The sequence below is a fragment of the Dermacentor andersoni genome, chromosome 1 (assembly GCF_023375885.2).
Source record: "Dermacentor andersoni chromosome 1, qqDerAnde1_hic_scaffold, whole genome shotgun sequence".
Taxonomy (NCBI): Eukaryota; Metazoa; Arthropoda; class Arachnida; order Ixodida; family Ixodidae; genus Dermacentor; species Dermacentor andersoni.
Window position 1 is genome coordinate 306,033,278 of NC_092814.1, and position 15,448 is coordinate 306,048,725.

Here is a 15,448-nt window from a genome sequence, read left to right on the forward strand (position 1 = left end):
CATCAAATGCTTTCCAATATAAACGTGTGCCGTAAAGTTGGCAACTAGAAATTAATGAATACAACGAGATTTATTATCCACTAAATTGCTTTGGTTTTTCTGGATATTCATTTGGGCATACAATTCATTTGTAGAGACGTACTTCGAGTAACTTTTGTAGGCTTTAGTTTGTTGTTGTTGTTGTTGAAGGCCTCGCTGCCGTTTATAACTGTGGGACCTCTTTCGGTATAACATCTTCGGTGCATATGTAGATGTAATGAAATAATAAACTTGAACTTGAACTTGAATTTTTCGATGTAAAAGTAAACACAGCGTATAGAATACCCAAGCAGTTGAATCAAAACAAAGAAAACACTTCCATAAAAATAATACCTACAAACGGCCGAAATTCCCCATTCGTGCACTGCAACACGTACCACCGGGCTATGAGGCGTAGAACGCGCTCCGCGCGTCCCATACCTCTACAGGTCACTCAGGCGCTAGCGGTATGTCCTCGCGGTATGTCATCTCCCATGCATGATCTCGCGCCCAATCATCTTATACGCAACTATAACAGAATGAGGCCCGAACCCAACGTGAAATTATAAAGAAACAAGGAATTTTGACCGAGGAACGGTATCTCCTGCTAAAGCAGCTGAAATCAATTTTCTTTAAGGAGGAACTAACTCGGGGGATTGGGCGCCCTATAACGTAATGCTATTGCAAACTTTTCTATTTAAATTCTGCAATCAGTCCTCCAGGGCTGCTCAAAAAGTTTTCGCCCCCTCCCCCCTCCCCACATTGCCTGTCGGTCACACGACCTCTCGAAAACCGCGATAGCTCCCCATCTGATATGACGTGTACACACTGATTATGTACGAGTAGACAAAAAAAAAATTATTTCTGATTCGACGCCTTTTCGCCGCTAGCCCTCGGCTACTGGTCAGAAGTTTGTGGCTGCTGTCAGGATTGGGGGCTCAATCTCATCGCTCGTGGTCCGTTGTCAAGATTGGAGTCCGGCATGAATTCGAATGTAGCTGGCCCATGCCATCGTCCAACTTATCCACGTTGAGGACGTTGATGAAGGGAAGAACTGCTTCTCATCGAGAACGAGGAATATGGGTTTATTTACAATATTTATATCAGTCTAACATGACTGCTTCAGAAAAAGAGTGTCAGTCCAACATGACTGCTCAAGAGAAGTGTGTCGAGCATCCGCACAGCAGCCGTTTTTAAACACTCGGTCCGCCGGTGATACAAGGTGACGCGAACGTTCGTTTACTCATTGTAAATTCGCCGCCGCCCCGCAGAACAGTTTACGCACACAAAGGCACACACATTCCGATGTCCGGAGCCGACGTCAGAGGGGAGCCGTTCCGAGAAGCTCGGAGTCGTTCTGGGTAGCTAGTTGTCCTGCTTCCCGGTCGGAGTGTGGGAAGCAACAAAAAACGGCTTTCCCGCGGCAGCTCACGCACGCGTAGCAGATCAGGTCCCCGCTGGGGAGTTCGGGCACAATAGTTCGTCCGTCGAACTCACTCCGTCACAACGGCGATGGGGTGTAGGAGTTGGAGGCGATCCTACCGTTGGCACCAGTTGTAGGAGTTGAGGACGGACTTTGCGATGAAAACAAACTTGGGAGGTTTATTTTACATTATTTACAGTGAGACGTCAATGAACAGTCGTACAGTCATTACGGGCCGGCAGCAACTCGGAAGCTGCGGCCCGCGGCAAGAAGTTCGAGAGAGATGAATCAGGGAATGCTCTGGAATCTCTGGGATGCTCTCGGTCTGCGTCTTTTAAGCCCTTCGATCTCTGGAAGGCGCGTCATGTTCGGCCAATGGGAGAGCCCGCTCAGATGACGCCACCTTCGGCCAATGGTAGGCACCCGTGCGGTGGTGTCACGCCCGGCGGCTCCCCGCGGTCTTGCCTTGCTGTGGTGCAATGCTCTCTTCAAAGGCGGCCGGTGAGACGCTGCCAGGCCTTCCCGGTACATCACGGTCGTCTTGTTGTCACGGTGCATTACAGCCGTCAGGTTGTCACGGCGCATTACAGCCGTCTTGCTTCGGGACCCAATTTACTTGCAACAATGCCGGGCTATCCCTTCGCTGTTTAGCAGAGTCAAGCATTGAATAGGCCCACCGGCGGCGTACGAAGTGGGGGCCCTCAACTTGTTTGCCCGTGCGTGCCTCTGCGCTTCTCAATTAGCTGTGGTGCGATTCGATGTGGTCTGGGGAACTCGAAGGGGGCTCAGGAAACAGCCCCATATCTAACAGGGGCTAGAGTGGTGGCGGCGGTTTTCAGCACAAAGCCCGCTTCATCGAACGCATCCTAGCTGAAGCGACGGAGAGTGGGGGATGCGCGTCTTGTTCCCCACTCGTAATTGGGTGGCAATCCCGCATTGCAGCTCGCCATTCTTAACAGCGCCTACATGGCCCGAAAAATCTCGACTGTCTAGCGCTGACAACCGCTAGGCAGGAAGAGAACGGCTGGTGGTCACGGGGGGATTGATGTCTTGGCTCGCAGCGACCACTTGTGTATTGATGGCACCACCCCAAAACATCCAACAAGGACAGGCAACTGCAAAATGAACCCCATAACACGGCTCTGCGCCGAGATGACGTGCATTGGCTCTCACTTTAGACCCGCTAGGCTTCAAAAAAAAAAAAAAAAAAACAACAACATAAGTGCAGAAACAAAAAAAAAATGCTGCATTTCGCTATGCCAATTTCTGAAGCAAATTCCTGCTGACAAATTCAGCAATCATGGGGGGAATCCTGCTAAATGACAGGGGTTCTTCTTCGCTTAAAAAAAAATTAACGCTAGTAACCCTAAAATTTAGGCGGGACCCTCAAACGCAGAATTCAAATTAGCCTGCTTAATCCATCCGCATTGCTATGCAACTTTCCCTTCTTATATCTAACGGAGAAGTTGTACCCTTGGAGAGTGAGGCTCCATCGGAGCAAGCGGCCATTTTTGAGTGACATTTGATTGAGCCACGTCAGAGGACAGTGGTCGGTCTCGAAGATGAACTTCGCTCCGTATCATTAACACGACAACTTCTGTGTGGCCCAAACCAAACAAGCACATTCTTTCTCTGGAGCGCTGTAGGCTTCCTCTCTTACATTTAGTTTACGGCTGGCGTAGAGGATAGGATGCTCCTCGTTATCGGCGCCGACCTGACTAAGTACCACGCCCACACCTCTGTCGCTTGCGTCGCATTGAACTATGATTTCCTTTGTGTAGTCTCGCGCGCGAAGCACAGGACGAGAAACCAATAGCGTTTTAAAGCTTTGGAAAGCGTTCTCTTTGTCCTTATCCCAGTGTACGTTACTCGGTGCTCCCTTTCGGAGGGCGTCTGTTAATGGACTTGCCATTTGCGAGTAATTCGGAATGTACCGTTGATAGTACCCCACAAGTCCCAAACATGAACAAAGGTCCGTTTTCGTGCACGGCTGAGAAAATTTTCCAATCGTAGCTATTTTCAGCTCAGCCGGCCGTCTCATGACCTGACCGATAACATGGCCCAGATAAGTAACCTGCGAACAACCAAACCTACAATTTTCCGCTTTCATCGTTAAGCCGGCTTCCCTCAACCGTGAGAACACCTGTTTGAGGTGCGATACGTGTTGTTCCCAGCTGTCCGAAAAAATTGCTACATCATCAAGATAGGGCAAGGCGAACTCCTGCAAGTCTTTTAGGACAATATCCATTAACTTAGAGAAGCTAAACGGCGCGTTCTTCAGCCCGAAGCTGAGTGCGAGAGGGCGAAAAGTGCCTACAGGCGAGATGAATGCGGCATAACGGCTGGCACTTTCTGAAAGGGGAACTTGCCAGTACCCCCGCACGAGATCTATAGTTGAAATGTATTTAGCAGCGCTAACTCTTTCAATTCGTTCCTCAATGTTGGGTATCGGGTAGAGCTGATCCCTAGTGATGGCATTTAACTTCCTGTAGTCAACACACGGACGAGGGTCCTTCCTTGTTAGGGGTTTCTACCAGTATTAGCGGTGACGTGTAGCCACTCTCAGCGGGCTCAATAACTCCTAACTCTAGCATGCGCTGTATCTCTGCCTCCATAATCTCTCTCTGTCTTGGAGACACCCTGTAAGGCTTTGATATTACTGGTTCGGTTGATGTCAGCTCTATTTCAAGCGTTATCAGTTCGGTTCTACCCGGCCGATCGCTGAATCTGTCGAGATATTCCCCTAACACCTCTTTTAGCTCATCTAGCTGCTCGGGTCTTAGAGCGTGCGAGCTTACCGAGTGCTCGACTACTTCTTCTAGACCGATTTCAGAGTTGGAGGTTGCCCTATACTCCTTAAACTTGGCACTAATGCCATCCGGCTCTTTGATGGTATAGTTAACGACTCCGCTCCGCTCTACATACGGCTTCATCAAATTACAGTGATATATCCTCACTTCCTTCCTGCGACCGGGCATTCTCAAAGCATAGTTAGTATCTGAAAGTTTGTGCAACACTTTAACGGGCCCGTCCCAGTGAAATTCAAGCTTGTTCTTTCTTGAAGGTTTGAGGATCATTACCTGGTCTCCGGCGTTAAACGTACGAAGCCTCGCATTCTTGTCGTAATAGAATTCGGCGTTCTTTTGAGCTACTCCCATGTTCTTTCCGACTAGTTCTTGGGTTGCGCTTAGCCGTTCCAGTAAATTTAGCACGTATTCAACCACTGTGGGACTCTCCCCTCTTTCCTCCCACATCTCTCTTAACATTCTCAGTGGAGAACGGAGTGTCCTCCCATACACTAGTTCTGCTGGTGAGAACCCGGTCGCTTCATGTGGAACCGTTCGCAAAGCAAACAAAGTTGCCGGCAGACAGTTCTCCCAGTCCTCCTTATGCTCGTAACAGAGCGCACGCAAAACTCGCTTAAGCACCGAATGCCACCTCTCTACACTGTTTGACTGAGGGTGATAGACAGAACTGTGTATTAACTATACCCCGCACTTTTGCAAGAATGTGGAAGTCAGTGCGCTCGTGAATACTGACCCTTGATCTGCCTGAATTTCTGCTGCAAACCCAACTCGTGCAAACACTGTCAAAAGCGCGTCTACTACATCGGTGGAACTGAGCTCTTTATTGCCTCTGGTAGCTTGGTAGCCGGACAGAGCACGGTAAACAAGTACCTGTAGACCGATTTTGTTTTTGGAAGAGGCCCTACCGTGTCTATTACAAGTCGTCTGAAAGGCTCTGTTATTAAGGGCACTACCTTCAGTGGAGCTTTCCATGTCTCTCCTGGTTTACCAGAACGCTGGCAGGCGTCGCATGATCTTACAAAGTTTTCTACGTCTTTGAAATAGCCAGGCCAGTAGTATTCCATAAGCAATCTTTCCTTTGATTTGTTTATGCCTAGGTGGCCGGACCACCCATTTCCATGACAGAGGCTCAAAAGGTCCTCCCTATACTTAGTAGGTACCACTAACTGATCTAAAATCCTACCCTTTCGATCTCTGTAGTGCCGATACAAGAAACCTCCTCTCTCATGTATCGTCACGTTGCGCCTAGCAATGCCTTCTTTAGCTGTGTCATGTAATTTAGCTAAGCTCTCATCATTCTTTTGCTCAGCTGCCAGTGACTCTTTATCCACAAGTAAGAGCTGATCAAAGTTCTTTGAGGCCGGTGATAATAACGACCCTGTCTCTCTTGTGAGTGCGTCAGCTTGCTCTTCCTGCAGGCTAGAACTTTGACACTCTAGTGCTACGCTCTCACTGAGCTGGTCAGCCGGCAGGCTCTCCTCAACTGTTCTTTGGTCCCTGGGGCCTAGCTCGGATTCGGGTATTGAAGTTATCCCCTTTTCTGCTTCCGCTGGAGGAGCTTGTGCATTTTCAGCCGAAAGCGCCGCGATCTTTCGAGCTTGGCCTCGGGTCAATGCTTGTACTATGCCCTCTCCCAGTTTGAGCCCTTTGTCACGCAGTAACTGATTCGAACGATTCGAAAAGATGTAAGGATACTGCAGTGACAAAAATTTGGAAACTGCAGCCTCAGTCTCTAGCTCCCCGAATGGTCCATTGATTTTGACTTTGGCCATGGGCAGACACACGCTGTGTTCTTCTACAAACTGTTTTATCCATGCTACTTCTCCGGTGAAGTCATCTCCCGTCACGTAAGATGGATGGACAATGTCCATCGTGGCGGCACTGTCTCTTAGCACTCGGCATGGTTTTCCATTAACTTGCAGGTCGTGAAGATATGGACTTAAAAGGTCCATATTCTCATCTTTTTCCTCCACGTAGGAGAAAACAACGCTAGGCTTCCCGTAGTTTACAGCTATATGTCCCAGTTTGTGGCATTTGTAACAGCGAATTGGTCTAAAAGATTCGAATTTTCTTTTCTGTTCTTTTTGTGCGGTTTCCTCGTTAAGTTTCTCCTCGCTCTTTTCTGCGGGCTTTTCCGCCATGTCTACAGGCTCCGATCGTCTAGTCTGCGCACCTCTTTTGAACGGAAATGGTTTCCGCGGTCCATTTCGACCGTCCAAGTTTCCTTCCTCGGCGTTCAACTTTCTACGGGTTGCGTACTCTTCGGCTAATTCGGCCGCCCTTTCCACAGTGTTTACATTCCCTCTGTCTTGCACCCACAGTTTCACAGCTTGGGGGATGGTTTTGTAAAACTGCTCTAGACACATGCATTCAATGATCATGTCTCTGTTGTCGTACGCTTCCGCGCTTTTAAGCCACTCGACTAGGTTGGCCTTTAAGCTATAGGCAAACTCCGGATATCCCTCGCTATCTTTCTTGCCTGCGCTCCTAAAACTTTGCCGAAAAGCTTCGGCTGAAAAGCGGTATTTCTTCAGGAGACTAGCCTTAACTTTTTCATAATCATATGCATCCTGTGCACTCAATCTGGCGATTACTTCCGCCGCCTGACACGGCAACATAGACAGCAACCGCTGTGGCCATGTACTCGGGCCGAAGTTCATCTTTTCGCAAGTCCTTTCAAAATTGCTTAGGAACAAGCCTATGTCGGTCCCGACCTCAAATGGCTTTAATAGCCTGTCCGTGCGGTACGAGTCTGCCTCACTTGATCGTCCCAGAGCGCCTTCATTTCCTTGAGACAACTCCAAACGTTTGCTTTCAAGTTCAAGTTGCATTTTTCTTAACTCGCGATCTTTATCGCGTGCCTCTCTCTCTCGGTTTTCTCTGTCCCGTTCTTCTCTTTCTCTTTCCCGTTTCTCTCTCTTTTTGAGAAGTTCCAATCCCATTTCAATATCTTCCTCACTGGCCTGATTGGAAATTAGCTCCAATAATTCCGACATTAGCATTTCCTTGCGCACATCTAGGCCAAGTTCCTCACCCACAATCAACAATTCGTCTCTCAGCAGTGTCCTTAACTCTATGATTGCTGCTTTACTGCCTTGATTGTGCTTTCTAAATCTAGCTAGGAAAACACAACCTAGCTAACACTCAACAATCTAGTTTCCCTACAGTTCTAAACAGAACAACCACAAAATGAAGCCTAGAGAGTAAAAGCAAGAACCAAGCACTCACCGCAGATACAGCACCATGTCGCAAAGTCCATCTCACCGCTGTCAGCCAGTTGTCAGGATTGGGGGCTCAATCCCATCGCTCGTGGTCCGTTGCCAAGATTGGAGTCCGGCATGAATTCGAATGTAGCTGGCCCATGCCGTCGTCCAACTTATCCACGCTGAGGACGTTGATGAAGGGAAGGACTGCTTGTCATCGAGAACGAGGAATATGGGTTTATTTACAATATTTATATCAGTCTAATATGACTACTTCAGAAAAAGAGTGTCAGTCAAACATGACTACTCAAGAGAAGTGTGTCGAGCATCCGCACAACAGCCGTTTTTAAACACTCGGTCCGCCGGCGATACAAGGTCACGCGAACGTTCGTTTACTCATTGTAAATTCGCCGCCGCGCCGCAGAACAGTTTACGCACACAAAGGCACACACATTCCGATGTCCGGAGCCGACGTCAGAGGGGAGCCGTTCCGAGAAGCTCGGAGTCGTTCTGGGTAGCTAGTTGTCCTGCTTCCCGGTCGGAGTGTGGGAAGCAACAAAAAACGGCTTTCCCGCGGCAGCTCACGCACGCGTAGCAGATCAGGTCCCCGCTTGAGAGTTCGGGCACAATTGTTCGTCCGTCGAACTCATTCCGTCATCAAGGCGATGGGGCTAGAGTGGTGGTGGCGGTTTTCAGCACAAAGCCCGCTTCATCGAACGCATCCTAGCTGAAGCGACGGAGAGTGGGGGATGCGCGTCTTGTTCCCCAGTCGTAATTGGGTGGCAATCCCGCATTGCAGTTCGCCATTCTTAACACTGCGCTCAGTTCACCCGTCTGCTACGCGACGTTACAACACCGCGAAAACTCACCTGCGCCAAACAGACATGTACGCGTTAAAATGCATTATTATGCCGAGAAAAAAACAACTGAATTTTATTTGCTAGATAGCCAGACACTACACCGTTCCTAAAGGAATAAAAGATGGTTGACCGCTGATCATTCAGGCAGTGGCTACTCGCACCTTCCGAACAGCATCGTTGCGTACTATAAACGTTTTTGCGCGGCAGTATAACGTTATTGAGCCCTTTCGTTCCGTATATGACATCGCTCCCAACTCTTCTGTGCTGAGGACCCGTTTCAGCGGCATTCTCAACCTTCCGTTGCACACCGCCGCGATTCTCTGCCAGCCTAGGTAAGACTAGGCAAGGGGAAGCGGACCAATCGCAGACGCCGGCACCACCCTCCTCATCCGTTTATCTACTTTGATTGCGCGAGCTCGACCCCACGAAAATGCTCTCCACTTGAGCGTCCTTCTCGCCTTTTGTCAACCAAGTACAAAAGGAAAAGCGTTCAATATGGCAATGCCAATCGTTTTGAAGGCAAAAAAACGTCATCTCCCATAAACGAGGAAAGCGTTTGGTTGGGTCGTTCAAACAACGATTCGGGTCACCGCCAGATGCTTGCGTCACGGTTACGTAATTTTGCCGTCAGGAGACTGGAGTAAAAACATATTGGAATTGTTATAGAATCCCTGATATTTAAATAGGTGGGAAGGATGAAACAGCTTTTCTCGGCGGCCACTGCACCGAGTTGGACGAAGTCTGCTACACCTAAATTAATAAATTAAAAGCTGATGACCGTACGAAGAAGAGTTTTATTGAGGCCCTAATTTTTTATGAAACATTTCGAACTTTGCAACATTTCAAAGACGAAACTAAGATGTTTAGAGCTCTGTAACTCAGCAATGAAGAAAGCACAACCCATCTCACCATGACTGTCGACGGTAATGCGTTAGCATTGAATCAACATAGTAACATAGCGTATTGCCACCGTCGGAACGAGTTATGTATGAGGCGTCAACTGCAGCCGGACTCCTGTCTCAGGTTTCCCAATGAACACTCATCGTCATCTAGCGCTGCCGCCGTCGCGAAGCTTGCGCATGACTTCCAAAATACATGGCACAGCGGCGCGCGCGAACGCTCAGAAACGTGTCATGCCGTCAACCGGGCTCCTTTTTCTCGCTTTCTTTTTTTGAGGGGATACACTGCGCCATCTAGTGGCACTGCCGAGAAGTCCGCGCATGGCCTCCGAGACAAGAAGCGTGGCGCGTCGGTGCCGGCGAAGGCTGAGAATTTTTCCCTCGCTGACCGCACAGGCTATAAGCACATACTGTGGGCCATGATGGCGAAATATTCATTGAAAAGCGCTGCATTCTAGTGTATTCATGGTGCAGCTCGCTGAAGCGTTGGGGTGAAAGACGCCCAACTCCAAACTCGTAGGCATCCGGCATATATAAAAGAAAAATAAAGAATGCCGGGCCAAGCCCACTCCTACTTAAAACAGTCATGGGCGTAAAACCAATCAAAATAAATGAAAATGGGTGTAAAACTCACTAAAGCGCAAGGTTCGTAGAAAAACCTAATTGGAAAAAGAATACTTGGGCACGGTAACACGCGGTATCCTTTGCTTACTAGCATTCGCTTACTAACTGCATTAACAAGCATATAGTGTCAGCACGCACGAGAACACATGAACACATCACACTTGCTGAGCGCGGACACTCGCTGTGAAAACGCTGGTGTGAGCAACTCGACAGCAGCAGCGATCGAAGTGCCCTTCGTGTGGTCTACCGCTTCAACGCAAGAGCGGCGAGCACACAGAGCGAACAAAGGTATGAGCTGTGTGCAGATCATTTTCAACATACGCAGTTTGCTCGAACGCGCGCGGCCCTACAAAATATACACTCCTGTTGGCGCAGACGAAGCCACCCCCCTCCCTCCTGCGCAGCCTCCCCGCTTGTCTCCATACATAGCACGTGAGATTGAGCCGCGATCATCAGTTCCACTTGCGCCCGTTGGCAAAATGCGCAGTCGTTGCCGGAACACAGCGCCGCCTCCTTCCCTCCCTCCCATTTCCCCACGGCCTTTCGCGCGAGGGAACACGGCGCGCTTACTCTCCGCTTGCTTCGTTCGTACAGTCTTATCGCCCTTGGACTCTAAACGGAACATCACGGCGACGGCAAAATACGCCTGGAGTGACCATATAATTGCTATCGCAATAAAGAAAGCCTATCACCTTCTTGAAAACAGTCGCACTTTCGCCCGCAAGATGAAGCACTGATTGCGATGGCAAATTAGTAGATAGCTATAAGTAATAGTGGTAGTTTTGTCGGCCGTATATACCTGTAAAGTTTCGCTTACTAGCTAAATTAAAAGGCACGTTGTCACGCACGCCCAGGTAATCATGAGCGCATCTCGCCTCAAGACAACGGAAACCCCCTCTCAAAATACTGGAGTGAGGAATCGCGGTAGCAGCAACGAGCGAATTGAGCTTTGTGTATTTCTCGCTTCAAAGCGAAAGAAACGGCGAAAGCGCAGCGCGTACGAAGCTGTCGGCAATACGCGAACCCTGCGAACATCGCATATCGCTTTGAAGGTGAGGCCCGCGCGAGCCCACACTTCGGCCACGTCGCAGATCGCTTTCAAGATACGGCCGTACACGGCGCCCGCACGGCCGCAAGCAGCAGCCGCTGGAGAAGACCCCCCGCCCTCCCCCAACGCAACCTTCCCACGACTCACACCCGTGTCTCGCGCGCGACAGGAGAGCGCGCTACCTGCCCGCCTTTCATTCTGGCGCCCGCGATTCGCACACTTTCAGTCGCACATATCGCATACGACGCGTGGCGACGATTTTATCGTCTTTGGACTTGATAGGGAACTACACGGCGATGGCGACGGTGATGCCGACGGCACTGAACCTATGGCACATGCATCAACATTGAACAGAGCAAACACTCTGACGTATTTTCTTCATGCAAGCCAACACACTAAGATACTCAATGCATTTTCATTGCGCCACAAATGCATAGGCACAAGCGGCTTGGCGCAACATCTGCATCTCGCGTTGCAACGAATTGCGCATATCGCGCTGCAACGAAGACTCGTCTCCATAGACAAATCTTCGCCTAGCTCGTCACACAGCCAGCGCACTGAGGTCCTCGACAGGCGAAAATGACGCTGACACTCCACGTCGGTGATGTAGATGAACGGGTCCAGACGGTCATACTGAGGGTTGCTGCCGCTGGATGCAATGACACAGGCTGCTGCTGCCGCCGCCATATTTCCGAGTTGAACTAGGAGGGGGTTTCGCGATGTACGAGTTTAGCAAGAGTTCGCCTGTCAATCAAAACCAGAGGTAACGCCCCGCGCGAGGCATGTAACTCTTGTGCGCCCACCCACCACGGTTGGGCCACGCCCAACTTATCTTTCGGCAACAGCGACGCGGTGCCGAGGTGAGAGGCATCAACAATCTTGACCGCCGACATAAAACACGCTCAACGCACTGTCATCGGTTATGTACTGAGCACCCCTACCAAAAACAAAGCGTTGGCGGTCGCTGGCTTATGCCCACATATTCTCGGGCTGAGATGGTCCCACAACACGGCTTCATTGCCTGCATTGTGGCGACGTAGCGCACAGTAAATAATTTTCGGCACGTCACTGTAGCTGCTTGCAAGGCGTGGATGCGCCGAGGGGGACGACGATGCTGAGGAGTGCGTATCGCAGCAGTCGCTTGAGATGGCTGCTCTGTCATCGGTGATGCGTCGGAGCCACAGCGTCGTAAACACGATCAGCGTCCGAGAATCGCTCGCTTTTCTAGACCCAGTGCAATGGCATTTCTTCATCACAATCACTGCGCACTCAACAGTTCCAGCACCTTCCTGCGTTCGAAGTCTCATTTCATAATTGGACACAAGAGCCCTCACCTGCCAAAATGCGATTGCTGCCGTGTCGTTACGATATCCATCTGCGATCGCTGCTGGCTCAAGCAGAGGTAATCCGCAAGCACCTTGGAGTGCACAACACACTCAAATACCGCGTACATGCGCTCAGAGGCACCTTCTCTGGGCAAGCGATGACAAGCGATCAATTGTGTCGCTGGGAAGCACACACTTCGTCGCAATGCATCGCAGAGGTTTCGCGCACAAAGATAAACTGGCACATTTTCACTGAACTGCGTCACTACGGACCATAAAATAATGTACCCCTATTTTGCAGCGACAGCCGTTGCTCCCGTATCTATAACTAGTGTGTCGTTTTTAGTTCGTAGAGCGGGAGCCTTAACAGTCTACTAAAGCGCCTGCGATCAACAGCCCTACCGCGGCGCTGCGTTTTCATTCCACTAATAGAGAAAGAGTGGTCATGGTTGACTATATGGAGAATAGCACTGCAGCACCCCTGGGCGACTTATCACCGTATGAACTCCCTCGTGCGTGCGACCCTCTTCAATGTATCCAGTTTTAAGCTTTCGCCTCACTGTCGCCACTCGCGGCAAGATGTGCAAAACTTAATAATTTGCTCGATCTCCGTTTGTCATCGAAAATTTCTAGCATTCAAAACGAAAAACAGATACTTAAAGATATAAAAATATTTATTTTATTTGTTTTATTTTAACGTATTTGTTTGAGCGAAAGTGTAGGGGCAAGAATGTGCTGCATGTACCCTGTTCGCGTTCGATGGAGGATAGAAAGATATTTCCCGAAAGATTAGGCACGCCCTTGACGCGCCCGGGAAAGGTGTGGCAAGCGGCTCACGGCAAGTGTGCAGACAGACAGCGGGACAGTCACGGTATTGCTAAGTTGCGATGATCCGTTGATAACAATACGCGGCGTTGGCGCGTTTCGTTGTGCAGCCTTCTGCGCTTGAAACGTGGAAGCAGCGAGCCGCGCAGGGTGCCCTCATGTTGTCATATGCGGCTTTTTGTCTACATATTTTTTTGCCTGTAGCTTTTGCGCGTTGCACGCTATCTCTGTTTACTGACTGCCGTCGAGCAAACTCGGGTAAAACTCGGGTGAACGAGAAACTCGGCGCATCCTGCATAGCACCCCAGGACTCGAATTCACAAAGGTCTTCGTTCGTAAGCACTCTTTGCTATTGGCCGGCCGCCTTCACTGATGATATGTTCAGTACATCGAATGACTGAAATTTTTTCTTACAAACGATTGAAACTTAAATGTGTTTTGCAAATACAGGGCCCGATGTTGTATTCCCACGTGTCATGGCGGGTCGCATGAAAACTATTTAATCTATAAGCTATAATCCTGGCATGTTATTGGAATATCATTAGGCAACGCTAATTTTCCTATCCCCACAATTACTTTTTTATTTCACTTAGTATTTCATAACAAGAGGTTCTATCACAACGCTTCATTGCAGGATTTCTTGAAGTATATTGGTGTTACATCTACCATCCACTAACGAACAATATATGTTAATTCATTGATTCACGGGGTTTAATCTCCCAAAGCAACGCCGGGTAGGTACTATAAGAGACGTTATAGCGGAGGGTTCCTGAATGTTTGCAACCTCCTGGGGTTCTTTAGCGTGCACTAAATGTTAGTTAAACAAGCGTTTTACATTTAGCACACATCGAAATGTTGTGGACGTGGCCGGGAATAGAGCCGCAATATACTTTGCACTAGTAGGCTTACTGCTAGCTTGTACTCACCCGCAGCCGTGACAAAGAACGTGAGGGCCAACCACGCTGGAACAAACAACGCGTGCATCGTGTACTGCGCACCGCACGCTTGCGAATATTGTCCCCTTCGGCAATTCCAGAGGGCTGCAAGTGGTCCGCAAGTGAACAGTTGCTCAGAGGCAGCTCAGTTATACGCTCACTAGACTGACAGCTTCGTTCAGCCGGGTGCGTTACCCGACACCAGTCACTATACGATAAAAAACACGCGATGTGAAGTTTTCTATTTCCACATGTAAAGGGCATCCAATTTCGCCAAGCTCAACGAGAGATAAAAACTGAGGGGAACTGTTGCGATGGAGGCTCTAAAGTTTCGAGCCGTGGTCAACGTGTAGAAGGAAATGTTGGAGGGCTAGCGCAAATGGGGTCAGTTACAGTTCAAGTAACAGCATAAACGGTGAAACTGGTGGAGATACACTTGTATTACTTTTCGAAAAGAGGAACTGCGCTAGAAAAGCAGGCGGAATGGGTCGTTGACGGCGTCCAACCTTGATGTGGCTGCCCAGGCATGCGCTTTCTGAGCGAAAGGAAAAGCAAAAAGGCCTGAACAGGAAGGTTTTGCTAGGAGGTCCCGTCCTAGACACAAGGCAGCGGATAAATCGTTTTTCTCGGCAACCATTTGCCCTCCATTATGAGACGTTACATTTAATTGAGGACATCAAAATATAAAGACTGCATTACGGAGGTTATGAATAATGTGTTAATTCTTTTATCAAACTTGTTGAAGTTAGCAAAATTGCCAAAACGAAACTATGAAGTTTACAACAGTTACAAAGTTTACAGTGAGTAATGAGATGACAGTTCTGTAAACTGCACCTATTAGTGCATCTAAAGCGGCCAAAATTGGTCTATTACGCACCACCCTGAAACATACGATTAATCTGTGAGCAGGATGCTCGCAAACCTTTTGCAACTATTGTTACAAACTCACCTAATTTCTAAATTCATATGTCAAATTACTCTAATTTAGATCCGCTATCGGAGACAGTTTGAAGAACTGCAGTAGCTGTCTTTTGTGTAGTACTTACAGGTAGACAAACTTGGTACTTCTTTATGTTTTTTATAATGTTGCTAGTTTACAATAAGTTTTACGAAAAATTTCAAGCCGTAAATAAAAAAATATGCTTGCTTCAGTCACTATAATTCAGCTTTCTATCTCGAATGCAACAAATTTCATTCAGATCGTTGTAGGAGTTATCTCATAGAAGTATTTCTGTCTCTTGGGTCTTTCTGAATAGGTGGCGTCGGAGTCGGCCCCGTGCTAAAGCTTCCTCCTAAGGGGGAGCGTTAGCTCGGTGCCAACTGAAATTAAATTTGTTGCATATATGGGAGATAGCTAAATTCTAGTCACGGCATCAAGCAGAATTTTGTTTTAGAGTATAATATTCTTTCGAAGTGTTGCTAAAATATCGTATAATAAAACAATAATCAAAGCACGAAATTTAGAAATCCGTCAGTCTGCG

At 48.6% G+C, this 15,448-nt stretch overlaps 1 protein-coding gene across 1 annotated transcript in view; it reads right to left on the bottom strand.

The window, feature by feature from the left end:
* LOC126547714 (uncharacterized) overlaps window positions 1-14,116 on the bottom strand; it is a 132,404-nt gene extending 118,288 nt beyond the window's left edge. The window contains exon 1 of the mRNA XM_055063357.2: window positions 13,959-14,116. Within this exon, the coding sequence (XP_054919332.2) occupies window positions 13,959-14,016 (58 nt within the window). The 5' untranslated portion in view covers window positions 14,017-14,116. The remainder of the gene's footprint in view (window positions 1-13,958) is intronic.
* Window positions 14,117-15,448: the final 1,332 nt, after the last annotated feature.